This window comes from Amphiprion ocellaris, chromosome 4 (assembly GCF_022539595.1).
Source record: "Amphiprion ocellaris isolate individual 3 ecotype Okinawa chromosome 4, ASM2253959v1, whole genome shotgun sequence".
Taxonomy (NCBI): Eukaryota; Metazoa; Chordata; class Actinopteri; family Pomacentridae; genus Amphiprion; species Amphiprion ocellaris.
Genome location: NC_072769.1, coordinates 10,539,423 through 10,557,942, shown reverse-complemented (window position 1 = coordinate 10,557,942; position 18,520 = coordinate 10,539,423). Strand labels below are relative to the sequence as shown.

The 18,520-nt window shown below is 39.8% G+C and overlaps 1 protein-coding gene across 2 annotated transcripts in view; it reads right to left on the bottom strand.

Moving 5' to 3' along the window:
* Positions 1-664: 664 nt before the first annotated feature.
* LOC111576427 (E3 ubiquitin-protein ligase SMURF2-like) overlaps positions 665-18,520 on the bottom strand; it is a 60,382-nt gene continuing 42,526 nt past the window's right edge. Inside the window, exons 10-20 of one of the 2 annotated variants that reach the window (XM_023282096.3) lie at positions 17,930-18,088; positions 16,718-16,774; positions 9,393-9,606; positions 6,959-7,062; positions 6,749-6,863; positions 6,239-6,417; positions 5,450-5,587; positions 5,128-5,248; positions 4,852-5,053; positions 4,276-4,351; positions 665-3,948 (exon numbers count right to left, since the gene is read on the bottom strand). In XM_023282096.3, the coding sequence (XP_023137864.1) occupies positions 3,849-3,948; positions 4,276-4,351; positions 4,852-5,053; positions 5,128-5,248; positions 5,450-5,587; positions 6,239-6,417; positions 6,749-6,863; positions 6,959-7,062; positions 9,393-9,606; positions 16,718-16,774; positions 17,930-18,088 (1,465 nt within the window). In that variant the 3' untranslated portion in view covers positions 665-3,848. The remainder of the gene's footprint in view (positions 3,949-4,275; positions 4,352-4,851; positions 5,054-5,127; positions 5,249-5,449; positions 5,588-6,238; positions 6,418-6,748; positions 6,864-6,958; positions 7,063-9,392; positions 9,607-16,717; positions 16,775-17,929; positions 18,089-18,520) is intronic. The other variant, XM_023282097.3, reaches the window with a different exon arrangement.

The window sequence follows — 18,520 nt, the reverse complement described above, 5'->3', positions numbered from 1 at the left end:
AGCTTTCAGCATGTTTTGTTGCACATTGAAATTTGAAGCTATGTTTGAATGACTGTATCTCAGGAAATATTACAGATAAAGGCCTGATATTTTCAGCGTTATTCCTAATTGTGGCATTGATTCGGAATCTACTAAATTTGACAAGTCAATCGAACTATAATTAAGGGTGAATGAAAATGGGAAAAAACTTGAAGCGGTCACGAAAAGTTCCATGTTTGAGCACAAAAATAAATTGTTAAGAAGTCAAGAAGGGATATTTTAGTTGCATGTTATGAAAAAACAAAACATATAAAATACATTTTTAATTTTAAATACTGGAAAAGTTAGTGTACACTTCTGGAACTGAAATTTGCTGAAAGCTTTTTGATTTTCTGTTGATAGTTTGATTTTGAATTTTGTTGCTTTAATGAGCAACAATTAAAGTGTCATATTTTTGTTGAATTATTTGGACTCTATATAATTACATTCAAATGATTAAATTAAATGAAGGGATATGTTTTTTTTTCTTGTGCAGTTTTGTAGCCAGGGAGACAAGCTTTCCCTCTAATTTGTTTATGAAAATATCTTTTTAAGTAGAGTATAGCCGTTATTCGTCCCCCTGGCAAACAACTTGGTTTGCAGCAGCAACAACAACAACAAAAAAAAAAAGACAAAAATGCACGTGTTTCTATAAAACATAATGCTGTTAGGTCCGAACAGCATAGTTTTATTGCTCAGCTTTCTGCAAGGGTACAAGAAGTTTATTACTTAGCTTCTTTATTGTCCTTGTGTACAGGTGTCAGTTACAAACTCACAGAGCAGCTGATGTGAAAAACTATGAACACATATACTGTAATAATAAATACAAAAACAGATAGAAATCAAAAGAAAAACATGGTGCAGTTAAAAAACTTTTTTTTTGTACTGGATTCAATCAAAAGTCATTAACACACACACACACACAAGTATTTGCACATAAACCTGTAAATTTGTCATTAAAGCGTGGGGAGAGAGAGTTTGCCAAACATTAAACAGCTTGTTTTGTTTTTTTACATCATTATTTAATCACGTGATTTTGGCCGTAGCTGTCTAAGATCAATCATAGCAGACAAAGATCTCAATATATCACAGACACTTGACACAAGTTAAATAACCTGCAAATTCAAAGTTGGTGAGACCGTCGGATCGATTCGGCTGCTAAACTGAGAAAAGTGCAATTTCCTCTTGTCTGGAAGCAACTAAAACAGCCAGAAAAATGTGACGCCAACAGAAAGTTAAAGAGCAGAAGTGGACTGCGTCTGCAGGACAAACATACGTGTGCATATCAAGAACGTGTGTCTGTGTGTGTGTGTATATATATATTTATATATATGTTATCTACATAAAAATAATAATCAGTCCAATAACTATTTGGTAAATAGAAGGAAGTGTTGGATTATAACTTGGAGCCCAAGTATGCATAATGTGTGCAAAAAAACTTGTTATGCATTTCTTTTCTGCCTCTGAGTAAAGTTATAAAAGGTAAGATCAAATAAATTCTGTGTAACTGCACAAAAACACACAATTTGTTTTGTCTCGTGACCACAAACTTAAAAAAAAAAATTTAAAAATCAAGGTTTGATACTGGGAGAATCTGCTGGCAAAGCTGTTTGTGTTTGCAAATAAATGCAGGCAGCATACAAAAACAAATTAAAGAATATTTAAGAGATTTTTCCTAGTCAGAACATTTTCTAAGAGCAACAATTCTGCAAATAAATAGGCTTTATCTCTCAAGCATCCATTCATGCAGTGGGTTTTGTGGATAGAGGCTGTTGATGGAGATGCTCCTCACTGTTGCCTCTCTGCTTCTCAGTGACTTTTCGCTTTGGTTGAGCGTTTTCACCGTGTAGCACCCAGAATTCAGCAGCAGTCAACCTCCAACATTTGCAGCTCTAAAGGATCTCAGGCCACCAACAGCATAAAGTCTGTTCTTTTTTTTTGCCTTTAAAATTCATGTTGTAGACAGACTGCTCCTATGCATATCAAATAATATTGTCATCTGTGCTATTAGGTGTTCAGTGGCGGCACAGACCCTCAGAGCAGCAAATGTGGCCATTCATGTTCTCCTATGAAGGTATGCGTTTGACAGCCCGAAAGAAAATGTCGCTTTAAACTGCCAGGTTTTCATTAACGCAGGTTTAAGACAGGGCCTCTGTATATAGTTTCAATTGCAACCAGTTTTACCCCTCCTCACATACGAGCCTAATGGAAAATTAAAAAAACAAAAACAAAAAAAACAAAGGACGACTTCACCTGAGAATGCAAAAAGGTCTGTGACAGACACCAACATGCTTGCATTTAAACTGAATAGAACAAACAAGCAACAATATACAAAATAGCTATGTATTTGTACATATATACTCAAAAATTACAGGTGTATAGATACTTTTTTATCTCTGAATATTTCTAATGTAGTTGTATAGCAAATGAAAAATGATATATTTTAATCTAATGTGAAGAAAGCACTCCTGCCATCACTGCTCAGTTTGTAAAGTGCTCTAAAGTGACGAGAGAGAGCGAAAGAAAGAAATACTTCTGCCTATTCATACTGATGATGTGACTACAAAATAGACATCTGCTTTGAATAGCTTTGTATCAAGCCTCATCCCGTGTGGACAGTTTTCACATATAATCTGACATCAAGTGTGCTGGGTTAAGCTTGAGTAGATATAAAAAAAATAAAATAAAAATAAAAACATGCATACTGCTGGAGACAAACGTGTGAATAAGAGAAAAGGAAGAGGCTCAAACAGTGAGGTTCAATTAGCTCTGCAGTGACACACAGGACGCTGTGGGAGGAGATGAAGGGAAACTACGTGTCGACTTTCCTTGTATACAAATGTTCATTTGCACACACATGCAGAAGCGTACAGACACACACGTTTACAAGAGCTGTGGCCACACTGCAGCAATTTATGGAAAAAACATAATTCATACCTTCTTCTTCACCACAGTGCGTCCCTCAATCTGCCACAAAACTTCAGACCGACACCCAAGTCAGCTGGCATGAGTTCCATTTCAAAATGACATGTTTGCTACTCAAATGATATGGTTTGAAAGGTACAAAATGGACGCTGGTGTGAAAATCAAATTAACTATGGATCGCTCAGCTGTACAAACTACAGAGATTCTTTTCTAGTTTGGAATTAAATCGTCTAGTGACCCTCTCGAAGGATGATACATAGCATTTTGGAATGAAACCCGTCAATTATCGAAGCATTACACTGAGGTAGGATGAATTTGTAGCACCGCCACAAGATGAAGCACACCAACTCTGCAGACATGAGGACCAGAAGGTGTATAAGGTGAGGTTGAGATGGCTACGAAGGGAAACATATGGCTACCTGCAGTGTTAGAGATTCAGTAGCATGACATGGATCAGTCAGTGAAAGTTGAAAAACAAAATAGTGAATCATGGTTGTCAAATGTTTGGGAAGAGAGAAACATTATATAAGACGTTCAAGTGGAAGTTGACATGTTTCCTAATCGCATTAGATTCTTTTTGTGACTGCAAAGCAAAACTGACTTAAAAAAAACCAACAATCCTGGTAAGAAACAAAAATGTTAAGCAGCTCTTAGCAGCTCCTAGTTCGCTGTCTGTATTTCACAAGAACTAAACCAAAAAAAGAAGGAAGAAAAACATGATGGGGAGGACTCTATAGCAGCTGTTCAAACAGATATCGATAAGGGAAGAATGTGGACCGTGGTGAGAGAAGAGGAAGACTGTCGGTTCTGATCGAGCCTGTCAGCACGTCGCAGTGACGGTTTTCATCTATCAGAGTCCTGCACAGTTACACATGTTCAGACACAAACGCTCTCATATTTGGCTCTCATTCCACTGCGAAGCCACACGTCTCCTCGATCGCCGTCAGTAGCTTGTCGTATAGTTTGTCGTAGCTCTCGTAGGGCGGAATGTCAATCCGATTGAAGCTGGAAAAAAGAGGAAAGAGTATAAATAACAGTTGAACAGCTAAACAGGCCTTTATCACACATGTCACAGTAGGAAAACATCAAGTGTAAATGATACAATTAATGATGGCTGAATTCCAAATATTATTACCGTCATTATCATGGGAAATTTGGAAAGAACAGAGCCAAATTTTATGATATATGCCTGTGTCTTACTGTGACCAAGTCAGTTGTGTGTTGTGGAAAATGTTGACTGGGAATATCGTTTTGTTACAAACTGTATTAGTTTTTTGTCCATGTCAGGTGAGTGCAAAAGAATTTGTGTCTGCAGGTGTTTGTGACACACACCAGGTATGGGCTTTGGGCAGGTTATTGGTGTTGGCATCGATCTGATGAATGGTGAAGAGTCTGGGCCCTGCAGCGCCTGCAAGCAAAACACAAACAGGATCCATTAGATGTAGTTCAGCATCACCTTCTACTGTTAAGTTATTCACAAACATCTCAGTGAATCAAGTCCTGACCCCTTGTCAATCTGGCCTCTGTTGCCAAAAATAAAATGTGATGACTTGATCACACCAAAGATAAACTAAATAGTTTTCTTGGCATTTAACATCTACATTAGTATATAGCCACATAACACTTGGGATGTCCTCGTGCTGCTATTTTTCAAACTATGTAACAATGTGAAGAGGCTGCTATTTTTCTTAAAAGTCTTCAAACTTTAGATTCCACTTTATTTCAGAATAGCAACAGAAAACAGAATCGTGTTTCAAAGGCAGTAAAATATAATGCAGGACTCCCTCATTGGCAGCGGGGGGGAGAAGCTAAACTTGAAGTCGTCTCAGCTCTCTGAAGCTACACTGAAAAAACCATCAGAGCTGCAAACGGAGATTTGATGAGAGCCCAGAGAGTTGGGTTTGATACCCTGTAAAGCCTTGAAGCCCTGCAGTGGGACTCTAGACGAGCCGGTAACAAACTGCAGCAGCCGAGCCCTCCTCTCCTCGTCAAACGACTCCACAGCTTTCCAAAACCACTTGACGATGTTGCTGTCGGGGGTGCAGTGCTTCAGACGAGTGTTAGACTTCCAGTCAGAGATGTCAATCTTCCCCAGGCCACACACGATCAGCTGAAGACACAGACAAACGTTTAAGTCAACGTGAAAATGAATGAATGAATGAGTGACTTTGATTCCTGCTGTACCTCCAGCTCCTTCTCGTCGAAGGATTTGAGCAGATGCTGCGGAATAACCTCATTGAAGCCTTTCTGCAGGGCCAGAAACTGAGCCTCGATGCCATGAAGGAAACGCCAGTTTACATAAAGCCTGCAGAGAACATGAGAGAGCAGAGAGGGTAAAGTGTTAGTCTGGAAACATAGATTTACCACGTTGACACTGAATTAATGACAATGCTACAGTTCGATTGGCCATGGGGAAGTGAAAATGTTTGACTTGCGTGGGCTAAAATTAAACTTGTGTCAGTCTGCTGTTGTTGCGTCCTTGTTTTTCGTGTGTGTCAGTCCGTACCTGACATACTCCTTCTTGGTGTCCTCTGTCACAGAGATACTTTTCCCGTTGGGCTTAAGTTCATGTGGGATGATTTCTCCATAGGCATTGTGCTCCACACAGAACGTGTGGTCCAGGACACCAGTGATGTCGTTGTCCCTGAGCAGAAGAACAGTAGTAAAAATTGCAGTAACTTTATTTAGTTTCCTTCATTGTTGGGGATTTTGCAGAAAAAAGAAAAACACAAAAAAGAAGAGATATCAGACTAACAGATGTATACTGCCCGTGTGTTTTGTTGTTACTTTTTGCCATCAGTTGATTTTTTTGCATTAAAAAGTAATTTTTTTGCCATCATTTACCTTCACAGTCAGTGATGTGTCATACTCCTACTGGGTTGCGTTTTCTTGTGATCAGATGTTTAGCTGAATTAACACTAGAGGGTGCTGAAGTCATTGGAATTGGTTTGGTTGTTGGGGGCAGAGTAGCCGAGTTTGTGTGTGCACCTTCTGAGCTTTCTTTGAATTCTGTCTGTCTAAACCTGTATTCATGTTCTTTTCTTTCCCATGTATCCACAACACTACCGTAAGATGTTTTTTTTTTTTTTTTTTTTTTTTTTTAAATTTCAAAGCATCTGTAAAATTAGTTCTACTTATTTACTTTCTTATAAGTATGTTCTATGGAACAACTTTTAAAACCACGTATTTCCACTTGTTTTAACAAGAAAACTGCTTTTGTTCTTAGTGCGTTTTCAACTTTGGGTTGCAGATTATTTAGAAAAAAACATGTTGCCTGGAAAAAAAAGGGTCTTACAGAATCCAGACAAGACTGTTGTGGAGGTCGGGGTCAACAGATTCCATATCGTCCAGCGTGATCGGTTTTCCCAGCAGCTGTTTGTAGAAGGGCAGAGTGAATCCTCCGTCAATGTAGTGGCCGTGAAACACCGCCATGCCCATGATGCGCCCCACAAAGTGGAAGTATGACAGATGCTCCTGCGGATTAAACAGGAAATGTTAATGCAAAGGACTTTTCTGACATCATATTGTCATTTTTTAAGCAGATTTAGATTGCATAGCTTTTACCACAACGCCTGTACCTCAGCAGTACACAAAACAGATGACATATGAAGCAGAATCCAATTACCTAATGTTATAGCATTGTAAATTTTAATCATAACAACAAATCTCTGACTTGTATTTTTTTATCCACATGAAATTCATGTGATATCACAAGAAAAGACAAGGCAAACAATATTAGTTGAGAGACTAATGATGGGTCACGGATCTGTGAAAAGTTATGACTATAAAACTAAAGGTTTCGTACTGGGTTGACAGCAGAGTCTGGGTTAATCTGCAGAGTGTAGATGTCATCTCTGGAGTACTGGAACAGGCCGTAGTAGGGGTTCAGCATCTCGTGGGACAACAGGTACAACCATTCCCTAACACACAAACGGATTCAGTGAGAAGATGTTTTTCCAATGACACAACAAACATAAATAAATATCCGATATTTAAAACTACAGAATGAAAGTACCTTGCAACCCCGCCATAATCCAGCCCCTCTTCTCCTCTGAATTTGATCATCAGTCTTTTCCAAAGATCTTTAGGACGCATCTTCATCACCTGCCGGTATGACTCCTACAATTCACACACACAGAGAAAATTTATTATTGTAGAGTTAATCAAACAAGACTGGCTTCAGTATCACAGGTCGTGAAAATATGCCTCCAGCTGCTACATTTGTTGGATGGAAAAAGAGTAACTGTGCACCTTTGCTTGTGCGTGTATTCAGTGCGTGAAGTCGTGTAACCTCTACGAACCCAACATAGTTATGGGACCAACACACACATTCAGACTACAGAAATGAACCAGAACAGTCTGGACTGTCCAGCTGTGTGTGCAGCATCATGGCGCCTTGGTTTGGAGAAGTGTTGCGTTTACTTCAGCATTAACAACAGGAATTAGATAATGTATTCAGCAAAAATAGAATAGAGCTTCCTCTTTACCATTAAGGATCAGCATGTTGCGATTAGGCAGAAAACCCATCAGTATAAAGTTAATTATAAACAATATGAGCACTGGGGAATCAAAATAAAAGCATTAATCATGGAGTTACTTTGCTATCTTAATCAATAACGCTTGAGAACATATTCATCCCCTTCGCTCGCTCAGTAATATTTATAAAAATAAAGTAGTGTGTTGCCTTTTTGCATTACCTAAGTGTCATCTCTGTCCTGTAAGAGAAGTTCAGAGTTTCGAAGGTCACGATACAGTAAACAATCTCCTTCTACAGCTACAGCACTGCTGCAACTGCAAAAGCATGGCAGATGTAGGCTGCACAGAGTCAGCTGGAAGATGCTATAAAACACATATTCTGCATTCTCCAAAGTTATGGAGTCTTAAGATGACGTCTCCTCGACCACACAGCCAGCCTGCAGGAAATAAATCATCCATTCTCCGGTCTGTTAGTGAGCAAAAGTACTTGTGTTCAAACAAGAGTCAAAGTGAAGAGAACAGTGGACCCACATTGGGGAGGGTCATCATTCAGCGTGGAACTGAAATATTGTTTTGAAATTTTTATATTATTAACATCATAGTTAAACTCTTAGTGTTGGCTAAATAAAACGCTTGATTATTTTTTTTTGTATTTAACTGTATTAGAACATACAAAACCCTCGCATCTCTTAAAGGTGCTAAACTGAAGACAAAACATGATTAAAAAACAATTTTCATGATTACAACAGTACATTTTACTCTGTAACTAGTCTGTAAGACCAAAAAATAGCACTACTAACAGTGTGATATATATATAAAAAAGAAAAATATTTTAAATCATTTAATGAACATATATCATGAAATAAAGTACAACTGGTACGAAATGCTGAAAAAAAGCGTTTGTAATGATAATAGTAGAACAAATGGTTGTATATTTCTTTTGCTGTATCACAAGACAATGATTACCCTCATAATTCTTGCAGACTAATGATTGCTGATTTACTCAACAGGTGACAATCTGTGCATTAAAAGTGTAAGAAGACCCACAGACATTGCGTTTATACGAGATCAGCTCGTGGCACACAGCGCGTGTCAATAGTCCAGTGGTAAACTTCACAGCTGGTCCCTCCATGGAAACTTCAAGTGGATCTGCAGGGCAGGTTTTCACACTTAACTTTCTCCTTCCACAGCTGTCACGTCAAAGTGAGATGAAGTCATATTTTTTTCATTGTTCAGCTTGAAGTTATGAAGTTATGTCTGGCCACAAATACTTGCCACTGCTGCCTTCGCTCCCTTCCTCAGCCCCCCCTCCTCAACTACCCCCATCTCCTTAGTCGCTGAAATCATCCAGAAAGAATGCCTTTGCCTTGCTAGAACAAATGATTGGGAGAGCGAGGAAAAGCGAGACAGAAGAGGAGAAGAAAAGGAACAAATAGTTTTCTGCGGCGTTGTGAAGGCCGTTCTGTTCTGCTTTTCCCTGGAAATCATAAAGCGGCTCCGAGTACTGGTTCTGTGCTGCCCCCGGCTATTCCTGGTGCACGTCGTAAATGAGGTGAAAAAATTCCAGTAAAACGCAAAGATCTGGGATTGAGGGTGTTATGCTATTGTTTTTATGCATGTCAGCTCAGGATGCTTTCAATGCTGGAGGAGGAACTTTATGCATATTATATATGTTTAAGGCAAATTCTTTGTTTTTAAGCGTTCATTCGAATGCATGTGTTTACAGCTATGTTCAGATGCCCCTCAGATGTTTCCTTTTATGGGTTTAAAGCACATCAAAAACTTTAGCCTAGAGTGTCGTGTTTGTTAGTATCAACTATTAATAAATGGATATTTACACTCCTGAAAACGTTTCAGACAAGTTTCAGGGGCACAACGATAAACTTAACATTGAATCTAAGGAGGGTAATGTTTATTGGTTCTTCTCAAGAGTTTCAGACCACTCAAACAAATGCAGTGCGATCATTTTTTACCTCAAAGATCTCCTCACGGCAGACCTCGATGCGGCAGTGTCCGGCCTGGGGTTGTTGCTGAGAGAGTTCCTGTCGCAGGATCTTCAGCTTCTGCACCAGGTCTCTCTTGTATTTGGGCACCGTCAGGCACTCTGCTTCTTCGGGCAACTGAGCTGGGGACAGAGCTTGCTGAGGGCCACCAGGACCACCCTGGTCCTTCAACTGAGGTGGATGACTGGAAGGATAAAGTGGGCAGAGGGAAGATTGTAAGACAAAATGGAAGGTGGGAAAAGACAAGAAAGAGCTGTTTGTTAATATGATCCCTCACTCACTTTAACAGTAACTCAAAATGTTTGTCTTTCTTCACTGTAAATTCCACTTTGTATATCACAGCTGATTACTACTGTGTGATTGTGGACATATTGTCATTTTTCTGGAGATAACAGATGTACATAAAGATAGATGTAAAAGGGATACATCCTGCAGGGAATTCCCCTGCCCCTCCAACTCATATATCCTCTAACCACTGAACTGGGGAGTTTTGTAAGAAATTCCCTCTCTAGCCCTCAAGCTCCTCACTGGTCTCAAAGCAAAGACCACTAAACAGAGCTCTAAGCCCTGAGTAAATCTGATCCAGACCTGTGGACAAGCTGGGCCTTTGACCAGACATTTAGTAAATATCACCACCAGGAAAGACAGAAAGAGGGAGATAAACCCTGAGTAAGCAGAGGGACAGACACAAACACAGACAGAGGAAGAAAGAGGGGAAGAAAACTTACAAAGGAGAGTGGTGTGAGAGTAGCTGGCGCCTCTGGCAAACTGAACCGGACAGATAAGTTGATGTGTTCGCTCTGCTTCCCTCCATCACACATTTCTCTCCATGTCTAAATTCACCAACTGGTTTTTAAATTCCCTCTAAATCATTACTCCAGCTGTGTCTCTGTGTCTGTCTCCATTTTTACTTCCTGTCTGAAGGCTAAAGAAGCTCAAAGTCAAGGTTGATTCCTGGTAGGTACCCCTGCCCACCACCAACCACAACTGGAACTTCCATTATCTGGCCATGGCTGCTGCCACCCTTCCTCATAATTTGAGGTGGGAATAATAAAAAAAAATTCTGTAAACTTGTAGCCCGGTTTCCATAAACACAACGTTGAAATTGTCCTTCTCTCTGTGTTGCAAATGATGTTCTGGCTATGCTGATGTACGTGTGGCAGCCTCGTTTCAGAGTTTTGCAGTTTTCATACAACAAGTTTAGGTGTGAGGAAGGTTGAAAACAGAGAAGGCTCCATGTCACACAGTGGCCAGAGGAATTTAACTTAAATCCTGACTTTTATCCCATTCGCCATTCAGGGCTTCTATATTAGATACAAAGAATTATATACAATCTTTAGCAATCTGGGTGAAGGTGAGCCTTCTAGCTCTGACCTCCTCCAACACTCACTGTGGTGTCGGTGGTGAGATGCCTGGGTGGGCCTCGTAAAAACATAATCCGTCTCTTTCTTCAGCAGGACAGCAGCTCTCATTTTCCTGAGAGGAGACGCTGAGCCAGCAGAGGACTTCTTTAAAAGAAGCTACTGTCCTCTGCTGGGAGCCGAGTGTCAAGGCTGCTGTTGGCCAAACAAAGGCAGCACACCAAGAGGCCTGAGCTGGTATATACAGGAAGGAGAGGCCTTCTAAGGTAGCAGCACACAGCCACCCACTTACTCAAACACCCATACACTTGGGTTCTATGGTTCAGTGGGTTGAAAAAGGGCTATCTATCTATTTGGGCTTTCCAAACTAAACGGGCGCAGTGTTTCGCCAGTCTACTCCTGTATAATCAAGTCCGCTGCTATTTATTTTATTGGCAGGCACTGGGGCTCCTAGCATGTCAAAGAAAGGGTACGACTGCAGCAGGGCAGTCTTGAAAACCACTTTAGGAAGGAGGAGGGGAAGAAAAGATGCCTTAAAACAAAATGGAATGAGTTGCTTTTGGCTGGAATACTCAAGAACCATATAATAAAGAGCAATTTCAGCGCACGTTTTCTTCTGAGGGCACAGTGTAATTAAAAATATGCTTCAACATAATACGTCGTTTCTAGATTCCAAATATAGAAAATACAAGCACAGCAAAGTTGAAGATCTTTCCTGAGCCAGAGGAGAGGAACTGTTCTCTCTGCTGTGACAACTTGAGTGAAATATGATGACTGGGGAGAAATAAAAACTTTCAAATTCAATCTAAGAGCCACTGGATTGTATTACTGTTATTTCAAGGTACAAGGAACGGGAGGAAAAGAGGCCGCAAAAGTCGACAATTTAAGGAGCAAACGTTTGCCAGACCTGGATGACCCACACCTGAACCTGCACAGTCATGATAGGCTGCTTCTGTGTGTTCACTGAGAGAGCAGGTACAAGAGTGCAAAGCTGCACGTTCCTGTTCAAGAAAGTCTATTTGCTTCTTATACACAGCAGCTGGCACAGGTGGGGTGTAATGAGTGTTGACTAAGTGTAGCGGTGTTAAAGCCACACCAACACACCCACTCTGCCCCCCACCCGGCCCAGAGAATCAAAGGGCCCTTTGAGAGTCGATCTGCCGAGTATCCGCTGGTGCCGTGCTCGTTACACTTGCCTAAAATACAGGAGAGAACAGAGAGATCGGCCAAAATATGCCACTGCTGTGTGCCTTGTAGAGAAAATGTGACCTCTAACATTCCTCCTAACTGGAAAGCTCCCACGTGTGCACATTTCTGCCTTCAAAAGTACACGAGTTGCAGAAAACCAGCAGCAGACAGACTGTGGTGGTGAGACCTACTGTTTAAAATATGCTGGACTTGAAGACACTTTTTAGGAATAACAGACTAGCAAAATTTTACTTTAACATTGGCTGGTGTCAGTTTCTAATGGATATTATCCCTTACCAATAAGAGACAGAAACTATACTGCGTAGAGCATATTGGAGCAAAAAAAGGCAGTTCGTGCTGACTATAAAGTACAACACATTGTGCATCTAACTAAAAAAAGAAGTCATGTGTTAAGTGAAGTTCATTTTTGTATGTATTTAAGCTTTAATCCAGCCTGTCCTCTTCTGGTCACTCTTATACATACTGCCTTTTAACACATCATATACAGACAAAACATTTTGCGCTGCTATATATACTGTTTATACAGCTGGCATTTACTGTACTGGTAAGTCACACGAGAGGTTTTAAAAGTACAGTAGAAAATGCCAGACATTGTAAATATATATGTGGGATTATTTGCCAACCCATTAATTTGCATTCATATTTATTTTTCACAGGTTAAACATACCACACACATATATTGTACCAAATATAATCATCACTTCTCGAAACATCAATGCAAATGTTGATATAAATGTCATGAAGATTTATAGCTTGGCTGCGAAAATACCTGCTGATGCCCACCGAGCCTAAATCCAGCGTCACCTAAAAATACCTTCAGCAAACACTGATGTAATTTTTCAGACATAAACTGTGTGCCGATGCAAGGGAAGAAGCTAAGTATGTGAGAGACAGTGTGGCAGACCACAGTAATGCAGCTGTGTCTGACTGTCTGACAATTCAAGGCCTTCATCAGCCGAGCTTAAAGGCAACAGGGCTGTCTGAGTCACATTTATATCAAGATGGACGCTGAAGGATCAAACAACTGATTTGTAAACTGTTGGCTCACAATGTTGTAATGCCGGATCTGTTTCATGCATCTAATCTTGCAGACAAAACACAAGCTGTTACTACAGAGGAGGTTGAAAATGCAAAAATTAAACATCAAAAAAGGGTGCAAAAATACAAGGGACCTCAGCAACAGCAAGGTTCTAAAATGGGTTCACAGTTTTTGCCACTGGAGTGAATAATCAAGAAAAAGTTTCTCCAGAGCCACATCACATATTTTTAAACGGCTGTTTAAGGCCAAGCTGAGGTTAGGGACAATTAAAATGGAGCGACGGCCTGCATTTTGCTGCAGAGCAGTAAGTCATGGGTGACCTTGGCAAGAGCAATCTCAGTGCTATGCAGACAGCAAAAACAAGATCGAAATTTTATGTTAAAAATAACAGAGAGCAGTTAGCAACGGCTAAAATTAACTAACTGTCCACAATGCTGCTTTTAAAAACCAAGGAGGAAAGCAGCCTGAACATATGAAACGCTTTGTGCAACACAGCGCTCCAGGGTTGGTGGAAAAACAACAGAGTTTATGGTTTAAAAGAGGATTTGGTGATTATGACCTTGATTACACTTTATTGCACACAGAAGGGATACCACAGATGTGTAGTTGAGGTCTAGGCTTCTTTATGCAAATTAGGAGCATCAGTTGTCACTCGACACGTCTGGAAACTTCTGAAAAACTTTTCAACTAACTGCATTTGATCCAAAATTAAGACAGATTCAGCAACAACATCGCCTATTTCTTGCCTCAGATATTTTCAGAAATACATTTTGGTGTGCTGTTTTCGTAGTATAACAGAAATATTCCAAATTAACTTCAGTGTTGCAGATAGAAATTCATGAGCAGACAGCCTACTTGTGAATCATGTATTGTTACACTGGCCAGCCAGATGCCCGCTGAGCATCCAGCACAGAGAAGCGGCATGGCTTAGCGTCCAAAAACGCCCATATGGACACGCACGATTATACTAGTTTTTAATCTGCTTGGAATCCACTGAGATGTATTCTTTCCATACATTCCATGCATGCATAATTCTGGTGAGCATTCACACCCTACCCTTATAGCTTATGCCTCTGAAGACCAGAATTTGTGTCCATGTGGAAACTAAGCTACAAGGGCAATAGTGCGCACACTTTGCAGTTGTGTGCATGCATGGAATACATAGTACATCCCAATGAACTCTTGCAGATTTGGGGAGAAGATGAAATTTACGTCAGACTGCCCTTACTTTGAGTCTTTCTGCCAAAAAAACAAAAGAACAAGGACATTAATAAGAAAAGGGTGCACTCCAACAGTATTGACATAAGGGCAGCAGAGGCACAACTTCTCAGTGCTTTTCTTACATTACGAACAAGAAAGCACTCCTTGCACTCCCCCTCTATGCAGTATGCATACATTCCTTACAACCACTTTCACCTGAGAGAAATCACAACAATCTCCATGCAGCTATGTAGATATCTAAAGTAAAACAAAGTAGCACAGTATTTTTGTTTAAACTCCATACACCAGCACAAGATACTACATCCTCAGATGTTCCTAAAATCCAAACACTCTACAATCATCACCTTCAAACTCCCTAAATGAAAATGGGTGAATGCACTGCTGCATTATATCAGGGTCCATGCAACCCTGCTGAAAAGAGCTATGCAATTGTTGAGTGAAATATTCTTAAATCCTGGTGGTAATAAAAGATGCTGCTCCCAGCAGAGAAGATGATAACTTTAACATTTTTTGGAGCACAGCAGAGGACAGTGGAAATGAACGCAGGGTGGAGGCTACACTGGTTTGTACCCCAGAGGCCTTAGTAGATTTGAGTAAAACAAGGCTGACCTTTCCAAGAAATTATCAAACATTATGATCTCTACACTTTATGTATGTAAATGTTCAATACTTGATTGGTGTCTCATCCATTCATCTGTCCCTGTGGCCTCAGTAGTTCTGTTTTTTAATGCACAGTGTATGCTGTGAGTTGGACCTCTCACTCAGTAAACAATCCAACATTATGTCTGTGTTGTTAAGACTATTTAGGCATGACCAAAGAATGTAGTGCTTCAGAGCCAAAGCCAAGAAGTGGCTAAAACTGAAGAAATTCTACACTGTGCCCTTAAACTCAGAGAAAAAATGTAAACAAATTACTGTCATAAAACACTGTTTTTGCAAAGAACTGAAGTTACTTTTCTTGCCACTGTGACTTATTTTCACTATTACACTGAATTGGTCTTTAAGCAGAAGCAACGGTGCCAGTTTCTGCTTATGGCTGTTAAAAACAAGGACACCAGTCAAACTTAAGTCAGCAGATATTATTTGACTTGGAAACACTTCATGTTCACAGCTGGGCTTTTGTATATTTTAAATCTCAGAAAGTAACAGAATTAACAAAATAACTTCTTGAGCTCATTTACACAACATAGCAGTAGACCATCACATGTTAAAGTCTGAACTCCGCTAAAAATGTGATCTGCTTGATGTTCAACTATGCACTTTTAATTTGGCTATGTGTGCTGTGATCATATTTACCAAAAAAGGCCAAATAAAGTGCAAGGGGTGAATTTAATTCAAATGAAGTTAATATACATTGTTCCTATATTCCTGCTGTTACATAAACTATAAATAGAAGATGCTTTATTTTTATCTTTAATAATGTGTGCATGATGTAAAGCTACATTACAAAGTAGAGCTTTTTAACTTTGGCCTTATCAAAGTTGTAAAACGTCATCTGGACTCCCTCAAATCTCTCCTAATAAGGAGTCTGGCAAGTAGTTAATGATGCTGACTGTAGCTGAGCTTCAACGCTCAACCAAAGGCTGTTCTGACACATATGGATACTATTTGACCAAATGACCAGATGTTGATTTCCCAAACATGTCTGTCGTGCCAGCCGCTGTTATTGCAGGAGGTTTTGACTAAGATTTTGTACCAAAAGAGCAAAGACGGAAAAATCTCCAGACCTCTCTGTGTTCCTCTTGTTGTAATAATTCCTGCCTCATACACTAGCAGGGGAAACATACACGGACCTCCCTGATGGCCAAAATACTTCCTAAAATCTGCTTTATGATGCTCGTTTACCTCAAAGGTTCCGTCAGCATAAATTTCACTGACAATTTTACTAGTTGTAATTTTCACTGAAATTATTCGCATATCCGGCCCATGTCTGAGAATATGAAAACTTGTGGTAAGCTATCAGGCTGCCGAAACACAGCTAACATACTGAAAGATGGACTGACAATATGTGATACAGACAGCCTGCCACGAGGGAGGGAGTGTGTGTGTGTGTATGTTGAACTTGAATGACATCGACATGAAAGTTAATCATAAAAAAATGTGTATATATGTACAGTGACACACACAGACATTCCCCTTTGGAAAAGTATGACAGTCAACATTTTCTCACGATATCGTTCGTGTGTGTGTGTGTGTGTGTGTGTGTGTGTGTGTGTGTGTGTGTGTGTGTGTGTGTGTCTGTCTGTGTCTGTGTGTCTGTCTGTGTTTATGTTGTGTAGCTAGGTGCTGAAACTGCTTTACACAGACTGCTGGAGTAAGTATGAAAACATTCATCAATCTCTGATTACATTTTTCATATGCAGACCATATGCAAGTATGCAGAGGCATACAGTTTACTATCTGCATGCAATTATGTGGACGCACACATTTGTCTCCTTATATATCTGTTTGTGTGTGTGGGTTACCTGAGGTTAGTGTTTTGGCTTTCCATGGCCACACGGGAACCATTTGGGCTTGGGCTGCTGGAGAAAACAGCAGGAGAGAGGAGGGGAAAAGACAGACAAAGACAAAAGGGGACAGCGGTAGAAAGAAGGGGCATAAGAGAAGGTGAATGACAGAGACAGAAGACAACAGGCGATGAGATTAAAAAGGAACAGGAAAAGAGGATGGATAGGACAAAAAGTGATACAGAAGAGACCAGCAAAAGGACAGAGAATTAAGGGAGATAGACCAAGAAAACCACCCCCCCCAAAAAAAAAACAAAAAAAAAAACAAAACAAAAAACACAACAGAGAAGAAAACAGGTATCAGTGAGGATGACAAACATGAGACAAACAGAGGATAGGGGACGTGATACAGAGGAAGAAAATAAAAATATAAGGTGAGACCAAAGAAGGCAAAAGAACCACCAGTGATCATCTTACAGCAAACATATTCATAGCTGGTAGATTTTTGACTGAGGCTTGAAAACAAAGATCTTCTCTTTTCTGGCTTAGACAAGATGACAGGGGTCATGTCTATTTCCAAGACAAAGAGAGTGAAGCTACTTTTAAATAACTGAGGTAAAAGTCCTTCTCTGCAAAAAAGAGGACAGAAGATGATTCTGAATCCAAATCAAACTCAGCTGTATAATAACCAATTTATGGACAGCAGACACTGGAACTAACAGAGATTTTTCACATGGATATAATATGAACAGAATTTTACTGTCTTAACCCAGACTGAAACATCAGATAATTTGTTGTTTCCTTGAGAAAAGGTGCCCCAGTTTCTTTCTTCAATTTTGTATTTATTTCTATATCAACTCCTTGACACAGATGTCAGTTACCTTAATAACTGCCTGATTGTTTCCCTGCAACAACTGTTATTGATTTCTGTTTTTGTTACCACTAGTTTGAGTATTTAGAGTAAAAGGGACTGACAATCAAGAAGCAGCATTTAACAGTTACATTTACATTCTTGCAACACATCTAACTTTCTCTGTTTTAGAAAACGTTGACAGTTGTGTGTGTAAATCATTGACTGTTGTAATTGGAGAGCAGAACAGCTGTAAATATTGGAATTTTCCCACAAAAGTCCAAAGAAATCAGTGTTTTTGCTAACACGTATCTAAACCCTGGCCATCTTTCAAAAGTTCTATCTTGGTGCCTTGAAAAAAGCATAACTGATTTACTCACTTTAGCACTAGATGCAGGTTAGCAGACAGTCGTGGATCTGTGAACTGTGTTGTTCGATTGTTGTGGTCGACAAAGTAGACGCGTCCGGTAGCAGTGTTCCTGATCTCCCAGCCTGGTGGCAGCGGGCCCAGCTCCTCACAGTTTACATTGCTTAAGTCCCTGAACGAAAAAGATTACAAATTAATCACAAATTAAGTTAGATTCTAAATAAATCTGAAATACATTAATAATGAATTAAAACAAATGCTCTAATGTATAATAAGGCACCATTGATTAAGAAAATTGCTCAGTTATTACATAATAATTACCTAATTACTTAATAAAGGATAATTTAGACCAGAGCTTCAACAGACCCACAAGCATTAGGAACATTAGCACTAAAATAATACCATTTTTACAAAGTAGTTGCTCTTATCTCCTGATTCTTCTGCTGTAATGTACACTGACATTCACTTCAGTGGGAACCTAAGTTCTGATCTGGGACAGTGCTGTAGCCTGAGGAGGTCTTTTTATTTTCCTTATGTGAAGTGAGGACACATCACCAAGGGATGAAGCACATGCCTTGTTGTGCTCATCACACATACTGGGTCA